Source organism: Gasterosteus aculeatus, chromosome 8 (genome assembly GCF_964276395.1).
Source record: "Gasterosteus aculeatus chromosome 8, fGasAcu3.hap1.1, whole genome shotgun sequence".
Classification (NCBI taxonomy): Eukaryota; Metazoa; Chordata; class Actinopteri; order Perciformes; family Gasterosteidae; genus Gasterosteus; species Gasterosteus aculeatus.
In genome coordinates this window covers 17,667,098-17,688,334 of record NC_135695.1, presented here as the reverse complement: position 1 = coordinate 17,688,334, position 21,237 = coordinate 17,667,098, and the positions used below count along the sequence as shown (strand labels likewise).

At 44.8% G+C, this 21,237-nt stretch overlaps 1 protein-coding gene across 2 annotated transcripts; it reads right to left on the bottom strand.

Moving 5' to 3' along the window:
- Positions 1-257: 257 nt before the first annotated feature.
- Positions 258-19,915, bottom strand: LOC120823903 (guanine nucleotide-binding protein G(q) subunit alpha). 2 transcript variants are annotated; one of them, XM_040184369.2, is made up of 7 exons: positions 18,565-19,915; positions 10,209-10,393; positions 9,717-9,871; positions 8,420-8,548; positions 6,484-6,613; positions 4,519-4,672; positions 258-4,018 (listed from the first exon to the last, which is right to left on the bottom strand). In XM_040184369.2, the coding sequence occupies exons 1-7, from the start codon at positions 18,698-18,700 to the stop codon at positions 3,828-3,830; spliced, it is 1,080 nt and encodes a 359-aa protein (XP_040040303.1). In that variant the 5' UTR covers positions 18,701-19,915; the 3' UTR covers positions 258-3,827. The 2 variants fall into 2 exon arrangements, with proteins under 2 accessions (XP_040040303.1, XP_077964615.1); XM_078108489.1 differs by lacking the exon at positions 18,565-19,915 and adding an exon at positions 16,553-16,676 and having other exon boundaries at positions 1,841-4,018.
- Positions 19,916-21,237: the final 1,322 nt, after the last annotated feature.

Sequence of the window (21,237 nt, the reverse complement as noted above, 5' to 3'; positions counted from 1 at the left end):
TTGCCACTGACTTTAATGCTAAAAACTATGAAGCTGTTCATAGAGCCGATCTTGGGTTTTATTTGGTCTAAGTTATGTTAATGGTCTTCATATAAACATTGAAGTAAAAATGAAAAAAAGCGTTCTGGAAATTAGGAAAACAGTCAGATTTCAAATCACTAGTGGCCTGAAAAATCGTGGCAGTTGAGTAACATACAATCAATTTATGGGCCTTCAAATCAATCTCAGCCCAAAGGAAATGTACAAGGACGCAATAAGAGAGTATAGGAACATATTTTATTCCAATTTAAAACATTTAAAAGGAGAAGGCTATGAAAATCATTTCATGTTTGAATGAGGTTCAGGCAACAGTGGTTGAAATGAAACATACAAAAGAAATATGGCCAAAATACTGTAAATCAATAACCATTAGGACCCTTTTCGTGAGGGCGTTGCATGAATACAGTATCTCACCACCCCTCCCCAACCTGACAAACACATGCAATTAAAATGACATTTATCTTCAAAAACAGCAGTTCATCAATAATCTTAAATATAGAATACAATTGTCCTTTTTACTAGTTAATTAAATCACATACTTAAGTGTTTATTTCTTTTAAAAACTGGACCTTGAAATTCACAGGCCCTCTGATTTTTCACAACATTGGCACTTGTTAAGAGTCTGGCTTTACAAAGAAAGGGGATTGGCACACTCATTGTACATAATTTACATTTGGTATACTTAAAAAAGAAAAAAAAAAGAATCAAAACAAAAATACATTACTTTCAATTTGTACACCACTACACAAAGTTTGTTTGAACTCCTTAAAAAAAGTGTCATCTCAAGTGGTCCTAAATACACGCGTAAAAGGTGTGTCAACCTTACAAAAGAAACTATGCAAAGAGCCTTTAATATCACTGTATGTCCATCCCTCGAATCAGAATGGATCTCAAGCGTTAAGCAATAGCCTTTAAAAGTGTACACACACACACACACACACACACACCTCAAAGAGTACCGACAAGTGCGCTTGAGCGGACACGCAAGTTGCATGAATGCAGGCCCGTCGCAGTGGTGCAGTTTCAGTGCCTTCGACCCAGGGAGAGAACACACAGTCCAATCAAGTAAGGGGGGAGGCAGGAGGGGGTGGTCAGAATGGCAGACATGTAAACACACAGCATATTCATTCATTCCGTCACTCACAATTACAACCACCAAAATGTTATAAAATGGCCATTTCAGTACCTTCACTTGGGAAGTGTTTCAATAAATACATTAATACTGAGGCTTTACACACTAGCTTCATTTTGTGGGGGGGGGGGGTTACCACAGCTTTGAGTCAGATGACAAATTATTATTAATTCATTATTTAATAGCTCGTCTGTGCCCGATTGATTTGGTTTGGCGCAGTGTTTCGTACAAACACTCTCCACAATGGATTCCACGCGGAACAAAGCAAAATTAAGTGCAAAACCTCAAGAAAAGACAACGACCCGGTTCTCATTACTGGTGCTGCAGCCACGGGAGTTTCCCGGCGTCGGTCTCCTGCGGGCGGCGAAGAGCAAACCGGGACAGGGGGTGAAGCGCAAAAATGAGCCGGCAATGGGAAACCTGATCCAACAACCTTTTTCTTCCTAAAGAGCACAACATGGCGCCAACGCCGGTCACCTTCATTTAGTCAAGCGTGCTCATAGCAGTCCATTTAGCTCATCTACAATTATAACAAACTGTTGAGGGAGGGGGGGGGGGGTCAAGTGTGAATGGAGTGAGCTTCCTGAAGGCCAAGCTGAGGATAGTTGGGGGGGAAAAAAAAAAAAAAGACACCATGTTATCCCAGAACACAACATTTCTCTCCAAGAATTTCATACAGTTTGACAGCTAGTTTATTCATCCGCACATCAAAAAGGTACATGAGCTCTTCATTTCTAAAGCGAGAAGCGTGCACGATTGACTCGGAAAGAAACAAAAACAGGCCTTTAAATGTCTACCGAAGCACCAAAGATTAACCCACGGCCGACACGCTAAATAACCAGATCCTCGCGGGGACCAACGGGGCATGTTGCCTCAAGTCATGGAAAATGATGGCACTGCGCATAAGTATACACGTCTCGGGATGCACACAAGTCGCTTCATCAACACGATGTACACGCTTACACTAAAGAAGTGACGATGGGTGCATGTGGATGAAACCAAGGCAAAGTAAATGTCAGCAGATCCCCACTGCTTCTCTGGATTTGTAAACCCTTTCAGAAAAGATACACAGGAGGGAGAACGGCAGGATCTGTAATCGCTCTCCGATGTTCAAATCTGACCCTTCCGGCTCTGTGAATGTGCATTAAAAAAAAAAAAAAAAGTCAAATGTCAAGGTCAAAATGTCCCGAGAACTCCCCTCCTTCCCACTCCAACGATGCCAAAGTCCAACATGGGAACGCTACCCATGAGAAGATAAGCCAAATATGCATAACCACACAGTGGAAAATATTAAAGCCAAGAAGTTCAGCATAGAACTCATGGACCGGAAAAAAGGATGGTTTGGTTTGGATAGCCAGGCGCGTCATTCCTACCGAAGCTGCTAGTAGCCCTTGTGATGAAAACGACTTACCTGAAGTACATTGAGGACAGAAATCGCCACCTGTCAGCGTTCAGCTTAAAATGGAATATTCCAACGATTACAGACTACCAGGAGACGCGATATGGGAACGGTACAGATACCAAACTTATTCAAAAACTTATTCAAAAATGAGAGCATCCATGAACGGTTTGTATCCAACCACTTTGCTGGTCTGGTTCAATTTTCCTTTTTGCATGAAGCACAAACCCGACAGAATTATTTCACCCCCACCGTGGTCGAACACGGCGAAACAGAATTGCAGAGATAAAACACTCGGCCATAAAATATTTGTGATATTTCACAGCAGTAAAAAAAAAAAAAAAAATCTCCCGTCTCAGTGGGAAAAACTTTTGGGCTGAAACTAGGGAGGGAGTCTTATTTACTGCACCAACACCACCATGTTGAATTAGATGTAAGAAACTTCACTCTTCTAATATCCGTTAGGTTTTATCAAACGTCGGCCCAATAACACTGCAAGATCAGGTGGATTACAGAGAGAAGCCGTAAGGATGATCAGCGCAAAAACTATCTACAACCCACTATTGCACTCTACTGATCTGGTATCATCATCCACACTGTGCACAGGAAGATCATTCTCAGCATCAAAGGGAACAGAGAAAATAAAACAGTTCTAATTAATACGAGTGTGTGATTCAGACAGTTTACAAGAAAAAAAATAAAAACAGTCGAAGGGTCCAAGTAATTATTGAAGCACTTAATTTCTGCAATACCTGTTTCCAAACACATTTGTTAGCATCTGAACACTTGAAGGACAAACCAGATAGCGGATTATATTTACAGAAACAAAAAGTCGGTGGTTTTAATTTTGGCAATGTGATACAAAAGGACAGGCGTGTCGATAAACAGCATGTAAAAACCGGTAGCGCTCGTCTCCTAGTTCTTACGTTTCACCAAGTACGTTAACACTTGCAAAGAGGAGCATTTCAGGGCACGAGTGAGAGGAGCACTGTTTTTGTACAAGAAGAGCAATTATCAGAGCCACAAAGAACACAAACACTCTTCTTTTTCAAAGATAGGCAAAGAAACAGTACATGATAGTGTTGGTCTGGTAAAGAATGAAGCTCTTTGAGCAGCGGTGTGTGCAGATGTGTGCGTGGACTCTGCATTGTGTGTGTGTGTGTGTGTGTGTATGTGGCCGGGGGAGGGTGGGGGGGTGGTGGTGATGGTGGTGGTGGTGGTGGTCGGGGGCCTGCAGGTCTTGCTCTCCCTCCCTCTTCACACCAGGTTGTACTCTTTGAGGTTGAGCTGCAGGATGGTGTCTTTGACGGCGGCGAAGACAAAGCGGATGTTCTCCGTGTCGGTGGCGCACGTGAAATGGGAGTAGATGATCTTGTCGCTGTCGGGGTTCAAGTCCACAAACATCTTCAAGATGAACTCGCGACCGGCTTGCGCGTCCCTCTGCGGGCCTGGAGGAGCAACACACCGGTATATGTTTTAGCTGCAATGTCTGCATGCTTCTTTGTGCAATTCATCATAATTATATGAACATCCTAATTAAAAAGCAGAGCCGCCAAACAATTAAACAAGCCTTTTCCGTTGTGTACATCACAGTTTGTGTTGTGGTAAAGCTTCACAGCCACAGGGTGTCACTGTACCATCAAAAATAGGATTGAAAGGTTCCTGCCTGTGTTTGCAAATAACAACAGACACTTTTGGGATACTTTTAAGATTAGAAACAGCCAGCTTGATCTTTGTAATTGTAAAGGGCCCTTCTGGCACACTGAAGAAATCCAGTCAAAGCATTCCAGACGGAGCTCGGCCCATGGCTCAACTTCGGCGTGGATAATTCATTAAATGAATCGTTGGATTCATTTTAATGAATGGCGTGGACCTGCATTACGTAATCCATACCAGGGATAGGCCGGCTTTATCAGGCCTTATGAAAAAAAAAAAAAAAGTCACTTACCATCAAACTCCGGGAAGTAGTCGACCAGGTGGGAATACATGATCTTCTCCTCCAGCAGGTCCTTCTTGTTGAGGAAGAGGATGACGGAGGAGTTTTGGAACCACGGATATGTGATGATGGTCCTGAACAGAGCTTTACTCTCCTCCATTCGATTCTAAGCAGACGGGGGGAGAAAGCAGGAAGGCGAACACGAGGTTAGGATGTAATAAGTTCTCTCTCCACAGTTAATATCGATTTTACGCGGCATTTTTTTTTTTTTTTTTTCAGGATAATTTAATGTTTTCGGGTTAAAATGTAATTAGCAGCCCCGACAATGAACAGTGCTTTGTGTGTCTCTGAAACGCTGCCAAAGCAGTGCTGAAAAGTGGCAGCCAGCTGCTTCACTGGCAGCCAGACAGAATGTGAGAAAGTAAAGCCTGTAATTCCAAGGTTCGTTTTTGCTGCTATCGCTACTTATTTGTTGTTGGTCTCCATTCAAAGCTTTAAAAGCTAAACAGTGGTAATAGCAACAAAACACAATGGAATTGAGTGATTTCCAGTTCAATAAACTTTGTCAGCTTTGTTTTTGCTCAAAAGGGTCACTGGATTTGTGCTGTAATCCAGAAATAAACAATCCAGTTTGAAAATAAAAAATTAAGCTTTCGCGACAAAGAAAAACACAAAAACATTTAAGGGAAGCACTTGTGTGTATTAATTAAAACCTGCAAAAAAACATAATATTTTACTCACTTATTATAATTGTTAACATTGCCATTTTAGTTTAATATTTTAGTCCTTGTTCTGTGTTGGCTTTGTGTTTGCCCGACTCAGTCGGCGCAAACTGTAGATTATTAATAGCAATGGACTGCAGCTGGATGACATCACTTGGAATGCGGCGCATACAGAGAATACAGGATATTTCAGTAATGGATGACATACAGTCAGGGAACACTCACGATTGTCAAAACAACCCCAGAAAGGGCTGAAGACACCGCCCCCCCCGCTATATTCATTTATCCACACACAAGACTTCCTCCTCCAAAGAGGAAACCTAGAACGCAGAGCGATTGGAGTCGGGAACATACTCGTGCAAACTACTAAAAGCTCAAACTCGTCGTCCTCTTTCCCTCCCCGAGTCGGTCCTCGGCGAGCCTGATCCTCGCCAGGCTCGACCCGATGACATCAAAGACGTTTGAATACAATCTCGTCAGGCTCTGACTGCTCTGGAGGGTCAAAGTCTCGGTCTCGGGCCTGTCAACGCGGCAGGATAATCCCCGCAGACGGAGACGCCTTATTGCCGCCTCGGGCCTCGGCTCAGCCGGCGGCCATTTAGAAAACGGAGCTCGGTAACAAAATCAGAACGGTGCGTGCGGGGGCCCGCCACCTGCGACCATTTGACACATTATGAGGAGAGGCGGGGCAAATAAACAGCTATCTGAAAAAATACGAAAAATAAAATTGTCCTTGTGTGTACAATAAAGGCTCCACACCTGAGCAGGCTGGAGATAAAAGTACAGTATGAAAGCCATCAGTCATGTGACCGGGGGACCGTCTCACCAAACAGGATTTGGAGTTATGGCGGTACGGTCGGGGTTAACTCGGGGTTTCCCTTCCCTTCGTACCGGGATGTGCTCTATCTGAAGCAGGACATTACAGATTTGATTACTTCCCCACCCGAAAACGCCATTATAGTTTCTCTCTATCTGTTAAAATGCTTAAAACGCTCAGACGACCGGCCGGCTGACCAACGTTCGCCCGCATTTCCTCTCTTTTGGTCACCACTAAACAGCCGGCTTCTGATCGGAGCTTTTCACTGTTGCGGCTGGAGATCAGGTCTAGAAGGTTAAAAAGTTGACGCCTGCGAGAGCTAAACAACAGGCTGAAGCAGAGCGTTTCCTGTGCCGTCGCGTTAGCGGAGACTAAAGAAGCATCTTCATGAACGCGGCCCCCATGAAACGTTCTTAACCGCGCCTACCGCCGTCTCACCTCGTTGTCCGACTCCACCAGGACCTGGTCGTACTCGCTGAGCGCCACCAGAAACATGATGGAGGTGACGTTCTCGAAGCAGTGGATCCACTTCCTCCGCTCTGACCTCTGACCCCCTACATCCACCATCCTGAATGGAGCGATGGGAGGAAAAAGAATCACTTTTTTTTTTTTTTTTAAAGAAATGAGAATTACATTTAAACGTTGAACCCTAAAGGCAGCCAGAGGAGGAATGTCACTTCAATGAGTTACAGGTAGGAAATATATCAGTGCAAAGAGGCATTCATCTTGTATAAAGCATATTTTATTTCCACTGCGCTTTGTATCCAGTGGTGGCCAATCAATGCCTTTCAAAAAAAAAAAGGCAGCGTGGTGTCATTATTGCTTGGACTTTATCACTAACATCTAACGAGCCTTGCGTGGTTCAAGCCGACCGCCCCTTTGCCACAGAGAGTGTGCAGCGTGAGTCATAAAGAGGACAGAGCAAACTTTCTCTATGCTCAAGCAGAGGAACGTCGAGGAAGCGCGTATACAAACAATGCCCGCCCCCTCAGCAAAGTAGATGCAGGAGAATTCATGCAGGAGATATATTGTTGTGCTGACGAAGAGGTAGTAAACGTGAGGGAGATTATATTGTAGAGGAGCTAAAGAGTGGTTGTTGAAGAAAATGGATAAAGGGAAAGAGTGACTATTAAAAGTAATGGAGAAATGGAGAAGAGTGAGATAATTAATCAGGAGCTGATTAATGGAGATGATGAAGATGGACTCTTGAATAAGCTGCTCTTTAACTCCCATGTTTTGGTTTCCCTCCAAATGAGGGATAAAACAAAGGAAATCTAATCAAAATGAGACTTAAGGTTAAGATGGAATGAGGAGCAGAACAGTTGATTTCATTGCTCATGAAATCGCAAATTCAAGATAATGAATATATCATTCAACAAATATCATTCAAAAGACAAAAGGTGAACTCAAGTTAGTCTGCCACAAGAGGGGAGGGGGGGGCATTGATAATGCCCTCCAGAAGCCAGCCAGAAAATAAAACCCCCTTCACATGAGATGACCTTTTTCCTCTGGCGAGGATGAGTGACCTACTTAGTAAGCCAAGCTCTCCTACGCTGAATAGGCCAAGTGAAATTACATTTTCTGTGTCTTCAAAAGCCAATTAACGGAGAGGGAGACGCGCGTATGAAAGGCTTCCTTGTTGCCGCTACGGTGCCGTGGCCTGTAAACAGAGGCCGCAGAACGCCACATGTGCTTCTTACGGTCCGCCAGCTTGAGCCAGAGAAACTTTTCTTCCACTTTAAAAAATTAAAGTCATACAAGAGGGGGAGGAGGGGGGGAGGCGGACATGACTGCTTTCTATCGATTCACACTCTTCTGTAATCGCTCTTGTTCGCCGAGTCCAACTCCATCTTCTCATTGTTTGGGTTTTTTGGGCCGTTGGGATTGGTGGCAGGTCCTCGAGGCGGACTGGACTACACAGGAACACTACTACGGGGAGCCTTTGAATTTCTAAATTGCCGCTGGAGCATTTTTTTATGAAGCATCCATAAGGAATTATTTCAGTTATCAGTCATCTAGGCCAAGCAGAGGCATTTATACATTTTAAAATGTGGAAGTGATGTGTGTTTTTATTATAAGCCTTTCCGGCAATGAACAGTTTGGTCCAAAATAAAACTGTCCAACACAACCCCCCCAGGTCTTTGAATTGCTGGCTTTGACCTTCCAACGCCAGCGAGACGATTCGACCGGACTTGTAGCCAAAACCAAGACTTCTTAAATCAAACTGTCTAACCCTAAAGGGATCTGGGTCACGCCTCATTCACACCAGTCAACACCGTGGACATGCATTCAGACACAACGTGAACATAAAGCTATAAACATGCTGAACACCAGTGGGGTACAGAAGTTAGTCAAAGGAGTGTTGTTGTTCTACCTGAAAATGATGCTTTGCAAGTCGAAAGGGTATTCTATGATCCCAGTGGTCGGGATTCGAACCCTAAGCACGTCCTGTTGGGTTGGTAGATAGCACGGTTCAGCGATACGATCCAGATCACTTAGATAGCTAGAGACAGGAAGGACAACACAGACAAAGAGGGGGGGGGGAGAGAAGAGAAAGTGAAGCATAACAGCAGATAACAGCCCACCCCCTCCAAAAGCAAGTGGATCAGGCCAGATGGAACTACAGAAAGCCAACTCCCAAGAGTTATGGAGGGATTAGGTGACGTTTTGTACCTCTACCCCCAAAAATGGTCTTTTAGAAATACAGCTTCATCCGTGACGGCAGCTCCCAAAGACAAAACTCTCGTCAGGTTTCTTCCTCCGGTCCATTTCAGGCAGCTCACTGTGGAACTTTGCGGAAACAGGGGACTTTCAACTTGACTCCAAAATGATGAAAGCAAAATGCCTTTTTTGCAGCAAAACTTGAAAGGAGGATCGCGGCCTGTCCTCGAGTCTCGTCTTTGAGAGCGCACCATCGGGGACGTGTTAAAGTGCTGAGCCCTGTGCAGCACAAGGCTCTCAACCGGCCGGCGGGGCACTCGACACCGGTACCTGAAGATAATATCCTCCAGGTCAAACGGGTACTCAATGATACCGGTGGTAGGCACGCGAACCCGCAGCACATCCTGCGGAGTGGGCGTGTACCCCGGCAATGCAATTCGCTCTAAATCATTATAGTAACTGTAGAAAGAAAAAAAAGGCACAGGATATCTTGCACACGTTTGCAGCAAGCGGACACAAACCATTGAAAAACGCACAAACTGCAAAAACATCCAAACAAAATTTACTTTGCATGCGGGCCAGAGGTAGCGGCTAAATGTAGTTGGACCATTGTGGAAGCTTTCATTCTCTCTCCCACCCCCTTCCACAATCCTAAACTTTAGGGAGCCACATTAGTCTGAAAGGGATTAATGTAGGTTGGAATTAGCTCGGATATTATTAGGAGTCGTTTATAAATCTGCCAACATTTCCTTTTCCATGACTCTCCCCGTGCACTTCAACTGTCTTTCTCTTTTTCTTTCCTAGAGTTGAGCGCATGATACCACACTTAGGAAACTGAGGAGAAAGATCTCTTAAAATCTGGAAACCTTTGGACTGACTTGTGGTGTCATTCCGAATGTATACAAGTTGAAAACTAGATGGCATGAGATCTCTTCACCATCACGCAGCAATACCACATCTACACAGTAAGCAACCGGCCAATCCGTCCAATTCAAAGATCGTGGGCGTACTATTTGGTTGAGTCGGAGAGCTGGTACTCTCTCCTGCGATCGTAGGCCTCCTGGATGCCAGGGTCGGCCCACAGCATCTTTATCGCGCTGGTGTAAGGCTGCTCGAACGAGGCAATCTTCTCTACGTCCACCTCGCGCACCACCTGGGCGTTGTTCTGGGGAAACGAGAAACACAAAAGGCACCACTTTAACAACGGAGTATTTGTGAGGCAAATTCACAAGCGATCGCCTCCAAAGTGGGCGGCGGCCAGGAGCTAAAAAGACCCGGAGAGTCCAATGTCTTTCTATATTGGCCACGTTGACTTGCTCCACAGTGCTTCATTCCTAGAAGGACACATTTTAGATTCATGAAGCAGCCTCTACCAGAATGCTCCGTAAAGGACTTGGTTTTTTGGGGATTTGTCAAGAGGCCACAGCAGACTCTTCAACCGTAAACGGAACAGAGCGCATTGAGTTGGCGGGAATCGAACGTTCGGCGCCACAAGTACGCACCTTGTTCTGTTCGTACTTGTACGGTATCTTGAGGGTCTCCGTTGCACGGATCATGGCCTGCATGGAGGTGAAGATGTTCTGGTAGACCAGTTTGGTGAAGCCCTTCTTATCCTCATCCGTGTAGCCTGACCCATGGATTATTCTCATCTGCTTGATGAAGGTGCTCTTGCCACTCTCTCCAGTCCCTGAATGGAAGAAGGAAAAGAAAAAAACGGTTTGTTAGTCAAAAACTGAAAATGACCCGAGGGCTAAAACAGAAGGTTTTGGTAAGCTACAGGGGTCAACAACAACAAATGGAAAGAAAAAACGTTTGTTTTGAATAGGCCTTTGCAACAGGCTGACCTTGCCGGTCCTCTTCCAACTTGCTGCCGCTACACAAGACTGCGAAAGGGACGTAAAACCTAAAAAGTCAGAAGTAGATGTGGACCAGCGTTTCAGAGATGTGCAACGTAACAATGGGACTTAGTGATTAGGGGTGGGAATCTCTTGGCACCTCACGATTCGATTCTGAGGTCAACGATTTGATTCTTAACCAATTATCGATTCTAACCCGATAAAACGATTATCGATGCATCTCGATTTTCTAAATTCTCTCAAATTTGAGTTTGCTCTTAATGTGCCGGTAATGATGGTAAATTATGGTTGTAGCTGGTTGTCATCTACGGTCCACTACGATTACCGAAGGGGGGCGTTTGTTTTTTGACAACATTTTGTCTCATAATTTTATCCCCTTACATTAGTGCGGAAATGGGCTTCTATAGTTGTGTGAATGCATCACTCCAGCCAATCCAAAGACGCGGTTTGTAAGGTATAGAGACCATGGTGACTGGCTCCGCCCCCTTACTGTAAAACTAAGTCGATTTTTTCCCCCACCCCTATTAGTGATCCACTTTGCCGCCGATGTGTCCGACGGAGACAAAGCAGAGACGAGGGGAAACGCGCAGCGCTTGTAACGTAAAACACCGGGGCCGACAAGTGCAGCTGGTTCTCCAGAGACGAACCCGCTGAGACGTCCTCGGGGGGGACAAAGAGTCAAGTTTGACAGGAGAGCTCAGTTTTAGTGTGCTGTGAAGGAGTCTCTCAGCAGACTCCCCTCACCCACCTTTCAGACAGACCATGTTTTTGAGAGAGGGACATAAATAGCAGTTGTGGAGGACACAGTCCTCTGCAGAGTTCACTTTCTGACTAAAGGGCAGAGTACCGATTCTACATGGTCTCCACTCTCATTTTTTGCAAACAGGGGAATGAAGGGTTGATAGGGATACATCATATGTGTGTGTATTCCGATATGATTGTATTTACCCCAAACACACACAACCAGAGGAGGGGTGGCATGTCAAGTCAGGGTTTAAAGTACAACAGGTGGCACTCGCCTAAACGTATAGGAGAGCCTTATTCGGGAAGAATGTGAGATTTGTAATATTTGGACTACATGAATAAAAACGATGACGATGCCTACCCGTCCTGGAGGCATCGTCAGCTTAATTCAACGAATGCCATTGTTCTCCTTCCCAACTGGAAAACCCAGCAGAAGCGTTTTAATCACAGACAAGCAACTGTACATTCACCCGAGGGGTAATGCTAGTTGCCATGGCAACTCCTGTCCTGGACTCATAAATCCATGGCAGAAAACACCTGCTGATGGGCCCCGAGTACGTCTCCACAGAGCAGAGTCAAAAGTGCAATCTTAATCCCAAATCCACAGCTCCATTCTGTCTACGTGGATTAAAACATTATGAAAGCAATTAATGGACATGGAGATTTATATTTAACATAAAAAGCATCTTATTCTCTTATTTTCTGAATATTGGGTACATGAACCCCCCCGCCGGAAAAGGTTAAAAAAAAAAAAATTCATAATTTAACGGCAACAATATAAATGCAAACTATTTTAGAGTTATCTAATTAAATTCAGGATAAACATCGAACAGAACAAAAAAGCACAGCGTGCCTGCGGGGAGATGAAGCAGAGCGCCGAGCGCACCAACTGTCCCGCATCAACGCAACTCAGTCACAGTTCTCTGAACAGTGTCCAAACGCAGGTACGTCAAAGTGCCTCCGAGGATAAAATGGAGTTGTGGTAGCAGTGGGATCACGATACCTTTTCAACTATCGGCATAGCGTGCCACACTAAACCGGGGTATTAGTCAGTCGGTTCGTTAAATAACCATTAACTCAAAATACTTGAAACGGATCCTGGCTCGGACGGGCCGGCTGGAGACCACAGAAGACATTTCAGCTCCACGTTTACACGAGGAGCAATAACTTTGAAGCAGCGCTTGGCAGCCACGTTGAAAGGGAAAGAACAAAAGAGACAAGAGAGACAAGAGGGAAAGGAAGGAGGTGTGACAGAGTGGTGGAGGAGGTAAGTCAATGATTCCTTAAAACCAAAAGTGGACATGGCTTCAAAACAGGAAGCCGTGTCCCTTTCGGCTCCGTGTCTTAGAAGGTTTGCCGAAGGCCTGTGCAGGAACAGTCACAGTCTGATGCCTCTAGTTGCCCGAGAAAAGTTATCCAGGAACATTTGGGCTGCTGGAGCCGGGTCCTTGGTTTAGTTATGACCGGTAATTTCTCGTTACTTTGCAGATTCAAAACAACCTTCCTGTGCACGGGTTTTTTTTTTTGGGGGGGGGGGGGGGTGGGGGTTAAAGGGGAAATGAGCGAAAAGAGTCGGTGAGCTTGAGGAATCTGAAACATACTAACGGGTGCCAAATTAAACATGAAGCGTTTGAGTGTTGCTGAACATGCTGAACCAGAAAAAGCTGCAGTCATCCTTACTGTGGATTCTCTGAGCTTTCTGAGAACCCATTCGACTATCCTTAAACTGGTTCAGTCAATGCAATTATGTACGTGAAAGCAGAAAAACACAGGAGGAAAAGATTCAACAGTACCTGGAGGGTGTTATGCCTTCCTGCTGGTATCTGCAGGCATCACACTTGTGCAAACATAAGAGTCCCGAAACACTACAGAAATCCCCAGTGCAACAAAGTCATTGCTAACACGAGCGCTGTGTAATTCACCTAATCTGGTTCTGGAGACCTGCTGCAAACACCAAAGTAAACTCGAACCAACGCACGCTCAACGTAACTTCTAGATCACCGCGCTGCTCGAGTCCTGGAACCGCAAGATTCATTGTCTGTCCATCGGCCGAGAGCGTTGCATAGTTGGATTGCATGTTGGCAGGTGCCAGTGCGTGTAGCTGTTACGAGTACAGTAACCCCTGCTGGTGCGCGTGTGTGGGTCTAACAGTGATCCAAATTGTTTAGCAACTGTCCCAAGATGGAAGCCCTCCACCCCTCCTCTCACAGGTTACATGTACAGCTACAACTACATGGGACATCAGTGGACACGCACAAGACGTCTAGTCCAGTTTAGATCATTCTGAAGATTAGTTGTCAACTCAATAATTTCACCCCATTTTAGGTTCCCATTTGAAGAAAATACCAGCCACACACACAGACATTAAGCTACACGAGAAGCTTTAAAACGGGACCACGCGCATCTACGTGAGACGCACCAAGCCGTCTCTGGCCGGCCCGACTGCCACATAACTGCTGAAACTCAGGGTGTGTCAACATCAGTCTGCTCAACCAGCGCAGCCGGCAGGCAAACAGCGCGCAACTACCAACACCTACTTGTCGTGCCTTCGTACCACACCGTGAAACTCCCATTTTTCATCTGGCTGCACACAGACGGATCCAAAAGGAGACTGTGCGGGGACGCTTGCACAGCGAAACTATAAAGCAGGGAAATTAAATTAATAAAAATATTAGATTGGATCGTGGGATGCTTTTTTCCTCCCTTTGGGAAAATGTGTAGGATTTGAGAAGTATGATGGCCTACGGGTAACGTAAACCCACAAAAGGCCAGTGCGTGGTTTGTCTTTCCTTCAGAATAAACAGTTCAACATTCTTATGTACCGAACGGACACACTGTAAAAGGCAAAGCTTGTCAAAGTACATTTAACATTAGCTGAACAAACATGCAAATGAAATAGTGGACAGACAGTGGAAATATTCCTCTCTCTTTGTACCAAAGCATAGTTTAGTTTTTACCAACCAACCAATTTAATTGTATCTCCTCTAAATCACATGACAGTGAAAAGTAGCAACACTGCAAAGCGATTGAAAATGACTTCCGAAAGTTTTCATTTGTAAAACTTTGTCAACTGTAAATCGTAGAATGCTCACCAGAAGAAAAAACAACAATTTTAGACCTCCAATGGCAGGCAGCACATCCTGGTGACAGGACAACTGTGTCGTCCTGGCAGGGATTTATTTATTTATTTATTATGAAAATAAACAGCTGTGATGTAAGTTTCATCCGTTTAGACACAAGCTACGTCCAAAAGGGAACCGAACCCAGAGAACAGGTGACGCCGGATAAACAACTATTTCACCATCAACCGTTATGCACTGGTCCCATCTAACCGCCGGTCACTCGCCACAGTCTCGCAATCCAGCAATGACATTTTTCACCGATCCTCGATTGAGCGCCAGCCTTCGCCTTTAGACGTTGAGTTGCGGGGACCAAGGATGCAGGTGGGGGCCTCCACCTGCGCCCACGAGGAGTGTCTGGCACCACGGGACGGTCCAAGGACCCCACTGTTCGTACTCTGACATACCTCCTTTTTCCTTTTTCCTCATTCTATCCTCTCGCTGCGTGTGTGTGTGTTTCATCTGAACCGTCTGCAAAGTGTGTGAGTTCTGCCCAACTGCGCCATGCCTGCCGTAACCTTGGCAGCAGCGAGCCGGGACCCAAATAAATATGGCCAACACGGGGCTTATCTGCTTGGCTTACTGAAAGACTTGCCAAGAGAAACCATGGTAGGCGTAGGTAGGCTCCGGGAAGGAGACATCCTTGGGTGTTGCCAAAAAACAAACACTCATTAACCCAGATAGTACCGGCCTGTTTGAGCGGTGTGCACGAAGGAAGTATGTGCTGTATGTTATGAATTCAGGTAAATGTAATGCACCGGTTTATGTTAAGTTCTTTGACACTGATGACATTAAATCTGCTCTTCTATTGGCCTGGTGAATGGAAAATAACCCAAACCTGTCAATGACTTACCTAAACTTTGTTGTATTGAAGCAGCTATAATCAATGTTTGTTTGTTTTTTAAATGGGCAATCAATGACATCATGTGCGTGTCACAGCGGGTCATTGTGGTGGTTCACCAAACATACAATGAATAACTCAATATAGAAAAAATAGAGTGGTATTTTGTGTAGAACCACAATGGACTTCAGTCAGTTGTGGTTCCACACAAAAAGTTCTACACAAGTCTTCAGTTGAATGCTCCCGAGTCGCTGGCTTTATCACAGAGTTGTATAATATGGACAGAATTCCACAGTAAAGGTGGAAATCTGTAGCATTTGTGCATCACTGCATTAGTACAAGTTTTACAGGTTTTCATTTGTATGACTTCACCTTCAGTCAACAGCAGATCGACATTGTAGAAGTAAAAGGGACTGTTTGCACACTGCCGCGATGCACAAACGAGCTTTCCTCTTTCGTTAGAATGAGATCGGTTCAGATTACGAGTTACTCTCTCTCGACGAAAAATATTGAAGAAAATATCACAGGAGCATGGCAGTACATCACCATCACGAGGATATACTTTAGTGTCCTTTCAATCAGCGAAGATATCAATGTGAAAATGAACATCAGCGCCGACTCCCACATTTAGAAAAAGTAAAACAGAATTTTTTTTAAAAAGGTCCTGTGCTGGAGGCCGCGCACACACTGTTGTGTTGTTGCGGTAGCTCCCCGGGCTCCGGGCGTACACATTTAATTACTTGTGACTTTCATTAGCTGCAGCAGGCGGCAGAGCACTCCTCCGACCGCATTCCCACCGTGCACGAGCTAACCGGCTAACCGTTGGGGGAAGCCAGCCCGTTGCTGATAACGGCTGTAAAGAAAATCCTAAAAAAAAAATATTTAAAAACAGCAATGCTCCTTAAAAAAAGGTCACGAGGAAGTAGGTCACATGGCAAGAAAACATTACCAATTAAGCATAAGCTTCATAATATAGAGAGAATGACTATGTCAGTGAGGTTCTTGATTTCTAGCTTTTGTTGAAGTTTGTTTAATTCTTCCCAGTGAATTTAAGCAGTGACAAGCCATCGAAGAGAAAAGACTCAAGACGCGACATGCAGCCAAGAAACACAATAAAAAGCGGCACTTTGCGCAAAAAGCTCTATAAAAAAGGCTCAAAAGAGGTCCATAATAGGTTCCAAATGAAGTGAGACAACCGGAGTGCACTATAATTCATTCTGTAGAGGCTAAATAGTGCTTGGATCCTTTTCACACAGGTTTAAATAATGGGAAAGAAGAAGACTCACCACAAGCAGCAGAAAAAGAAAAATGTAAAAACAAAAAAACTCACTTCCGCAATCATTTCCATCAAAAAAAAAGAAAAAGATTTGAGATGAGGACGGATGTCTTTGAGTGAGTCACCATCCCAGCGTCTCATCTCTGAGCAGGAAGAGAAGGACAATAACAATACGTTGCTACGTCAACAACTCTTATATTTCTAATCAATGTCTGGCAATATGTTGGCCAACTGAATCAACAGATGTCTTTTGTTGGTTGCCAACCATTATTTTCTTCTTCTCCATTTGACAAGTAGCTTCCATATCATGGAACATTCAGTCCCGCCGAGACGTCATATCTCATCAAAACATGAACTGGTTTCAGCAATTCGATGTCTCTTATTTTGTATTCGCTCCATCAAGTGGATATGATTAAACAAGTCTGTTGATCCTTAGCAGCACGTATGTGTCTGAGATCATAAACATGACTGCATCTGAACAGAGTCAGATCTACCAGGGTCCAGGAGGTGCCCATAACGCAGCTGAAGCATGTTAATGGTTAAAAATCTACCCAAACTAAAAAAAATTAAAAAAAGGACTTCCCCAGTTGGGCAGTTTCAACTTCAATTTGACTGTCCACAAAGAGGAATTTGCCACGCAGAATAGACTTCGACTGTGTAGAAAAGAATAGACTTCTGCATTAAATATAGTAAATACTAAAAACTCAAACTACGACGTGAACCAAAGAAAAAACACACAAATCGCATTCTCACGTTTAGACGCGAGAGGAGCAAAGATGACTGATGCCTCCCTGGAATCCGCTGCGATTTATTCCGTTTTAACATCTGGCCAGATCACAAAAGCCACCGCCCATCTATTTAACAACGTTTCTGTGGAAACACGGTTTCTAAAAAGATCGATCGGGGTCACAAGCTAATAAAATGAGAACATCTCCCTACTTTTGCAACTTGTCATTCCTCCGGATTCAAAGCGTTCGGCTCCCTTGAGGTTCTGACAACGATTCCACTCATAAACATCAACGGTTATTTCTTAAGATAAATCTTTTACTGGTCCCACACCACTACGCCTTGCCGCGCTGGACGCCGTTGCAGACGTGCAGCCAACCCTAAACTTTACTCCACAGTGGAATAAGTGGAATAACAGCTGTCGGTGTCGACATAACATTACATTAAAAAAAAGAACTGGCTGTCGTTCATTAAGCGTGAAACGGTGGTCTGTGGATGGCTGAGCCTCCTCTCTGGAGAACAGGCACCTCCCCGAGCGGGACGCCTCAGCGAAGGGCTTTTCTCGACCAGACACCAGGAGAATTCGGTCTCTCGTCGTAGACTTAATTAAAACAAACTCTAAATCTGCATGCCACGTGTAACAGGCAGATAAAAGAAGTAACTTGGCCGCTGGTTGTAAGAGGCTATACGTAAGATAACCTATGGCATTTCATTAAATTGAGTTAATCTAAAGAAAAAGACATCCCCTTTTTCCCTCTGCAGTAGCTTATCTCATTGGGATCATGTTGTGATCTGCACAATCGAATACAGGAAGTGATACCAGACTGCGACCATCTTGTGAGTGGTTGTATGACCGGTTTATAGAATTGTCACAAACCCCACAATGTCAGAGGGCCTTTAATCAAGCTGTGGGGGTTAAAAAGAGAAAGGATCCAAGATGGAAAATACAGGCGCAGTAGAGACAACATGGTGGTATTTCATTCATACATTTATAGGATGGCACAGCCTACATGTATACACACACACACAGCATACTATCAAGCCTCTTGTGTCAATGGCAGCTATTTGCACCTCCAGTACCTAGACGCGATGGACACACACACTTTGATTTGCATATCGCACCACACACAAATCCTGTGGTAACCTGGGCAATTGCGGACAGTGCTTTGCATGTAAAACTTCTACAATGCAATCAAATAAATAGCCCAGGCCCCATCTGGTGTGCGTGCGTGTGCGTGTGTGTATAAACAGGTCCAGCCGAGCCAACGTGAGACCGGTGCGATGGTGCAGACTCACCCAGCAGAAGGAGCTTCAGCTCCCGCCTCGCGTCCCTCTTGTCTCGCCGGAGTTGCTTCTCGATCTCGGCGTTGATTCGTTTGGACTCCTTCGCCTCTTCACTCAGGCAACAAGCCATCATGGAGTCTAAAGTCATCACCGCATGAGCCGAGGAGGAATAAAATTTAAAAAAAGGAGCCCGTCTAACAAGGGGGTCACACCCACAGGTAAACGAGCAGCAGTCCGGTTTTGGGACTAGTTTTATCCGCACCCAGGCGGATGGAGGCCGGGCGGCTTGGTGAGGAATCTGGCTGGCTGATGCCAAAAAGAAATAAAAAAAAACAACAACAACAAAACAAACTCAAGAGGGTCAAATATTTGACAGCTACGTCAAAGTCTTTTGCAGATTCTCGGGCTACAGCGACCGGCGGCTTAGAACACAAAACGTGCAAAGCAACATGTTCGCAAACCTCTGAGAGGACCACCGAACGTGGGAAGAAACATTTTATTGGACGAGCTTCTCAAGATAAAACAAAAAAAGAAGCTGAAAACGAGTTCGGGTAACGTCAAGTAGCTCGTCGGCTAGAAGCTGCTAACGTTGTAACCGAGCTAACGTGACAACTTGATGGATCGTCAATGTGCCCGAACGCGTCGAATCGCTTCCCCGCGAAGCTCGTTCGCCAAACACCGCAAGGATTTAAAATACAAAATAAAATAAATCAGTTGTTTGTTTTTTTATACCAGAACTACCAACTTCGGTCCCAGAGACAGTGGGACAGCACTGGCTGCCACATTTGTCCAATCCACCTCCTGCTGGTCGCCCGGCCGAGTACAAGGCTAGCCGCCCCGAAACCAACACCGTACGCCCGCGCAGTGACGATGAGAGCCCGTCAAACTGTCCATCTGCCGAGCGAATGGGGAAGGACCGCCGCCACGCCACGACCACTCGACGGGCAATGGCCAACGTGTCGCTCCCACCGAAAATATCTGCTTGGCGGTTGGGCGAAAGGAGGGGTTAGTTGTCCCCTCGCAGACCGGAGACGCCGAGGGACTAGTGTGGCTAAATGGGAGAGGCTAATTGTTAGCTAGCTAGGTTAGCTCAGCTAGCCATCCCTTGGAAAAAAAGCAGCCAACTGGGTTAAAAAACAGATAGCCCGGCTTGACAGAGGACCTTTTGTTCTGTTAAAACACAGACCTCCAAAAAGACATCGCCGGGGACACACCCTTAAAATACCTGACCGAGTATTTAACAATCAGATTAACCCATGTAGTCCGTGCATTTTATCGCTCCTGGTATTTTTCTCCTGGTGGTGGTGATTGCTCTTCGTCACCCACTCCTCAGCCCCGGTGTGGCGCTGACGTCGTGTGGGATGTAGTTGATTGACAGGCGCACCGCGAATGGGAACAGAGCGTGCCGGCGTTTGAGGCGGGTCTTTGCCGCACGGTTAACTCTTCCCAAGTTTGCTTGAGAGGGAGTCCTGCTTTCGGAGGCGTGTCCGCGTGAGCAACAGACGTTTGGTCGGAGGGGCGACGCCCATCTCCTGTCAAAGGACCGCCACAAACTGTGTTCTGTTGCCTTTCAGGCCCACTAGCTAAACAAAAACCTTCATCAGATATCCACCTGCAAGCAGGGGAAATGAGTGCATTTGCTCAATCACAATTATAATCAGTTTTTATTGCAAAGTAGATGTTCACATACAAATTAGCCATAACGTTGTTGAAGAAAAAAAGGAAATACAGGGACACATTTGCAAGGATCCAGAACTTGCAATATGCGAGGAAAATTATACAAAATATGAAAAAATACTATTCAAGTATGTGCAACGTAGCCTTCTATTTTGAAATGCTTAATTGGTACATTTAATCCTCACTATACTTCATAGGCAAATATTGTTCTTTCCCCACTAATTTTCCAACAGCTTTAGTTGTTGGTATCACTTTTCTGGGTTCATTTTTGCACGTTTATATCTATTCTACGTTTATCGCATATACAGTCAATATTTGAAGTGGCTTTTTTTCTAAGTCAAGTGTCTCCAACGTTCCCAGGACACCTATTTCTAAACACAAAGTCTCCTATTTACTTTGTAACTGGACACACAAGATGCATACGTGTGTGTAAAAGAAAAGAGTAAAAGTTTCAAATAAACAGAACACTTTCACAGTTGTTTTCCCTCAAGTCATCAGTCATTTAGGCCCAGCTATGTGTCATTCTAAAAATGCTAATTTGCGTACGTGACTCTAGAATATCCTGTTTCGGTTCCTTGACTATTCATTTGGTCCGCTTTCAGAAGGGTTGTGTAGTAAAACTAAAAATACCAAAGTATTAATACTAAAGTGTACCTTTAGTTCTAGAAGTCAAACAACTCATTAAGCAGACTGGCATACTGGCCTAGCAGAGTTATTACCATTATATTATTATACTATCATGCAGCACGTAGGTCGATCTAACACGACGTCCCTGGAATTCCATCGGCCCTCCCAGGTGCCGTTCCCAAATTTCTCGCCCCGCCTGTGCAGGCTGACACTTTCTTACACGCTTGTGTTTGAAGTGATTAATCTAAATTGGGATGAAAAAAATAGATGAATCAATAACAAAATATCAATGTAATGTTATAAGGTAAAGCTTGATTTTGATTTAAAGGTAGAATGAATTTCCTTGGATTAGCTTCTATTTTGGATGAAGCAGCAGTAAAT

Coding starts and splice junctions, on each gene's coding strand:
- LOC120823903 (XM_040184369.2), bottom strand. CDS start 18,700: ATGACTTTAGACTCCATGATGGCTTGTTGCCTGAGTGAAGAGGCGAAG. Junction 8,549..9,716: donor CTCTCCGACTCAACCAAATA/GTACGCCCACGA, acceptor TCCTGTCTCTAG/CTATCTAAGTGATCTGGATC. Junction 4,673..6,483: donor TGGTGGAGTCGGACAACGAG/GTGAGACGGCGG, acceptor CCGTCTGCTTAG/AATCGAATGGAGGAGAGTAA.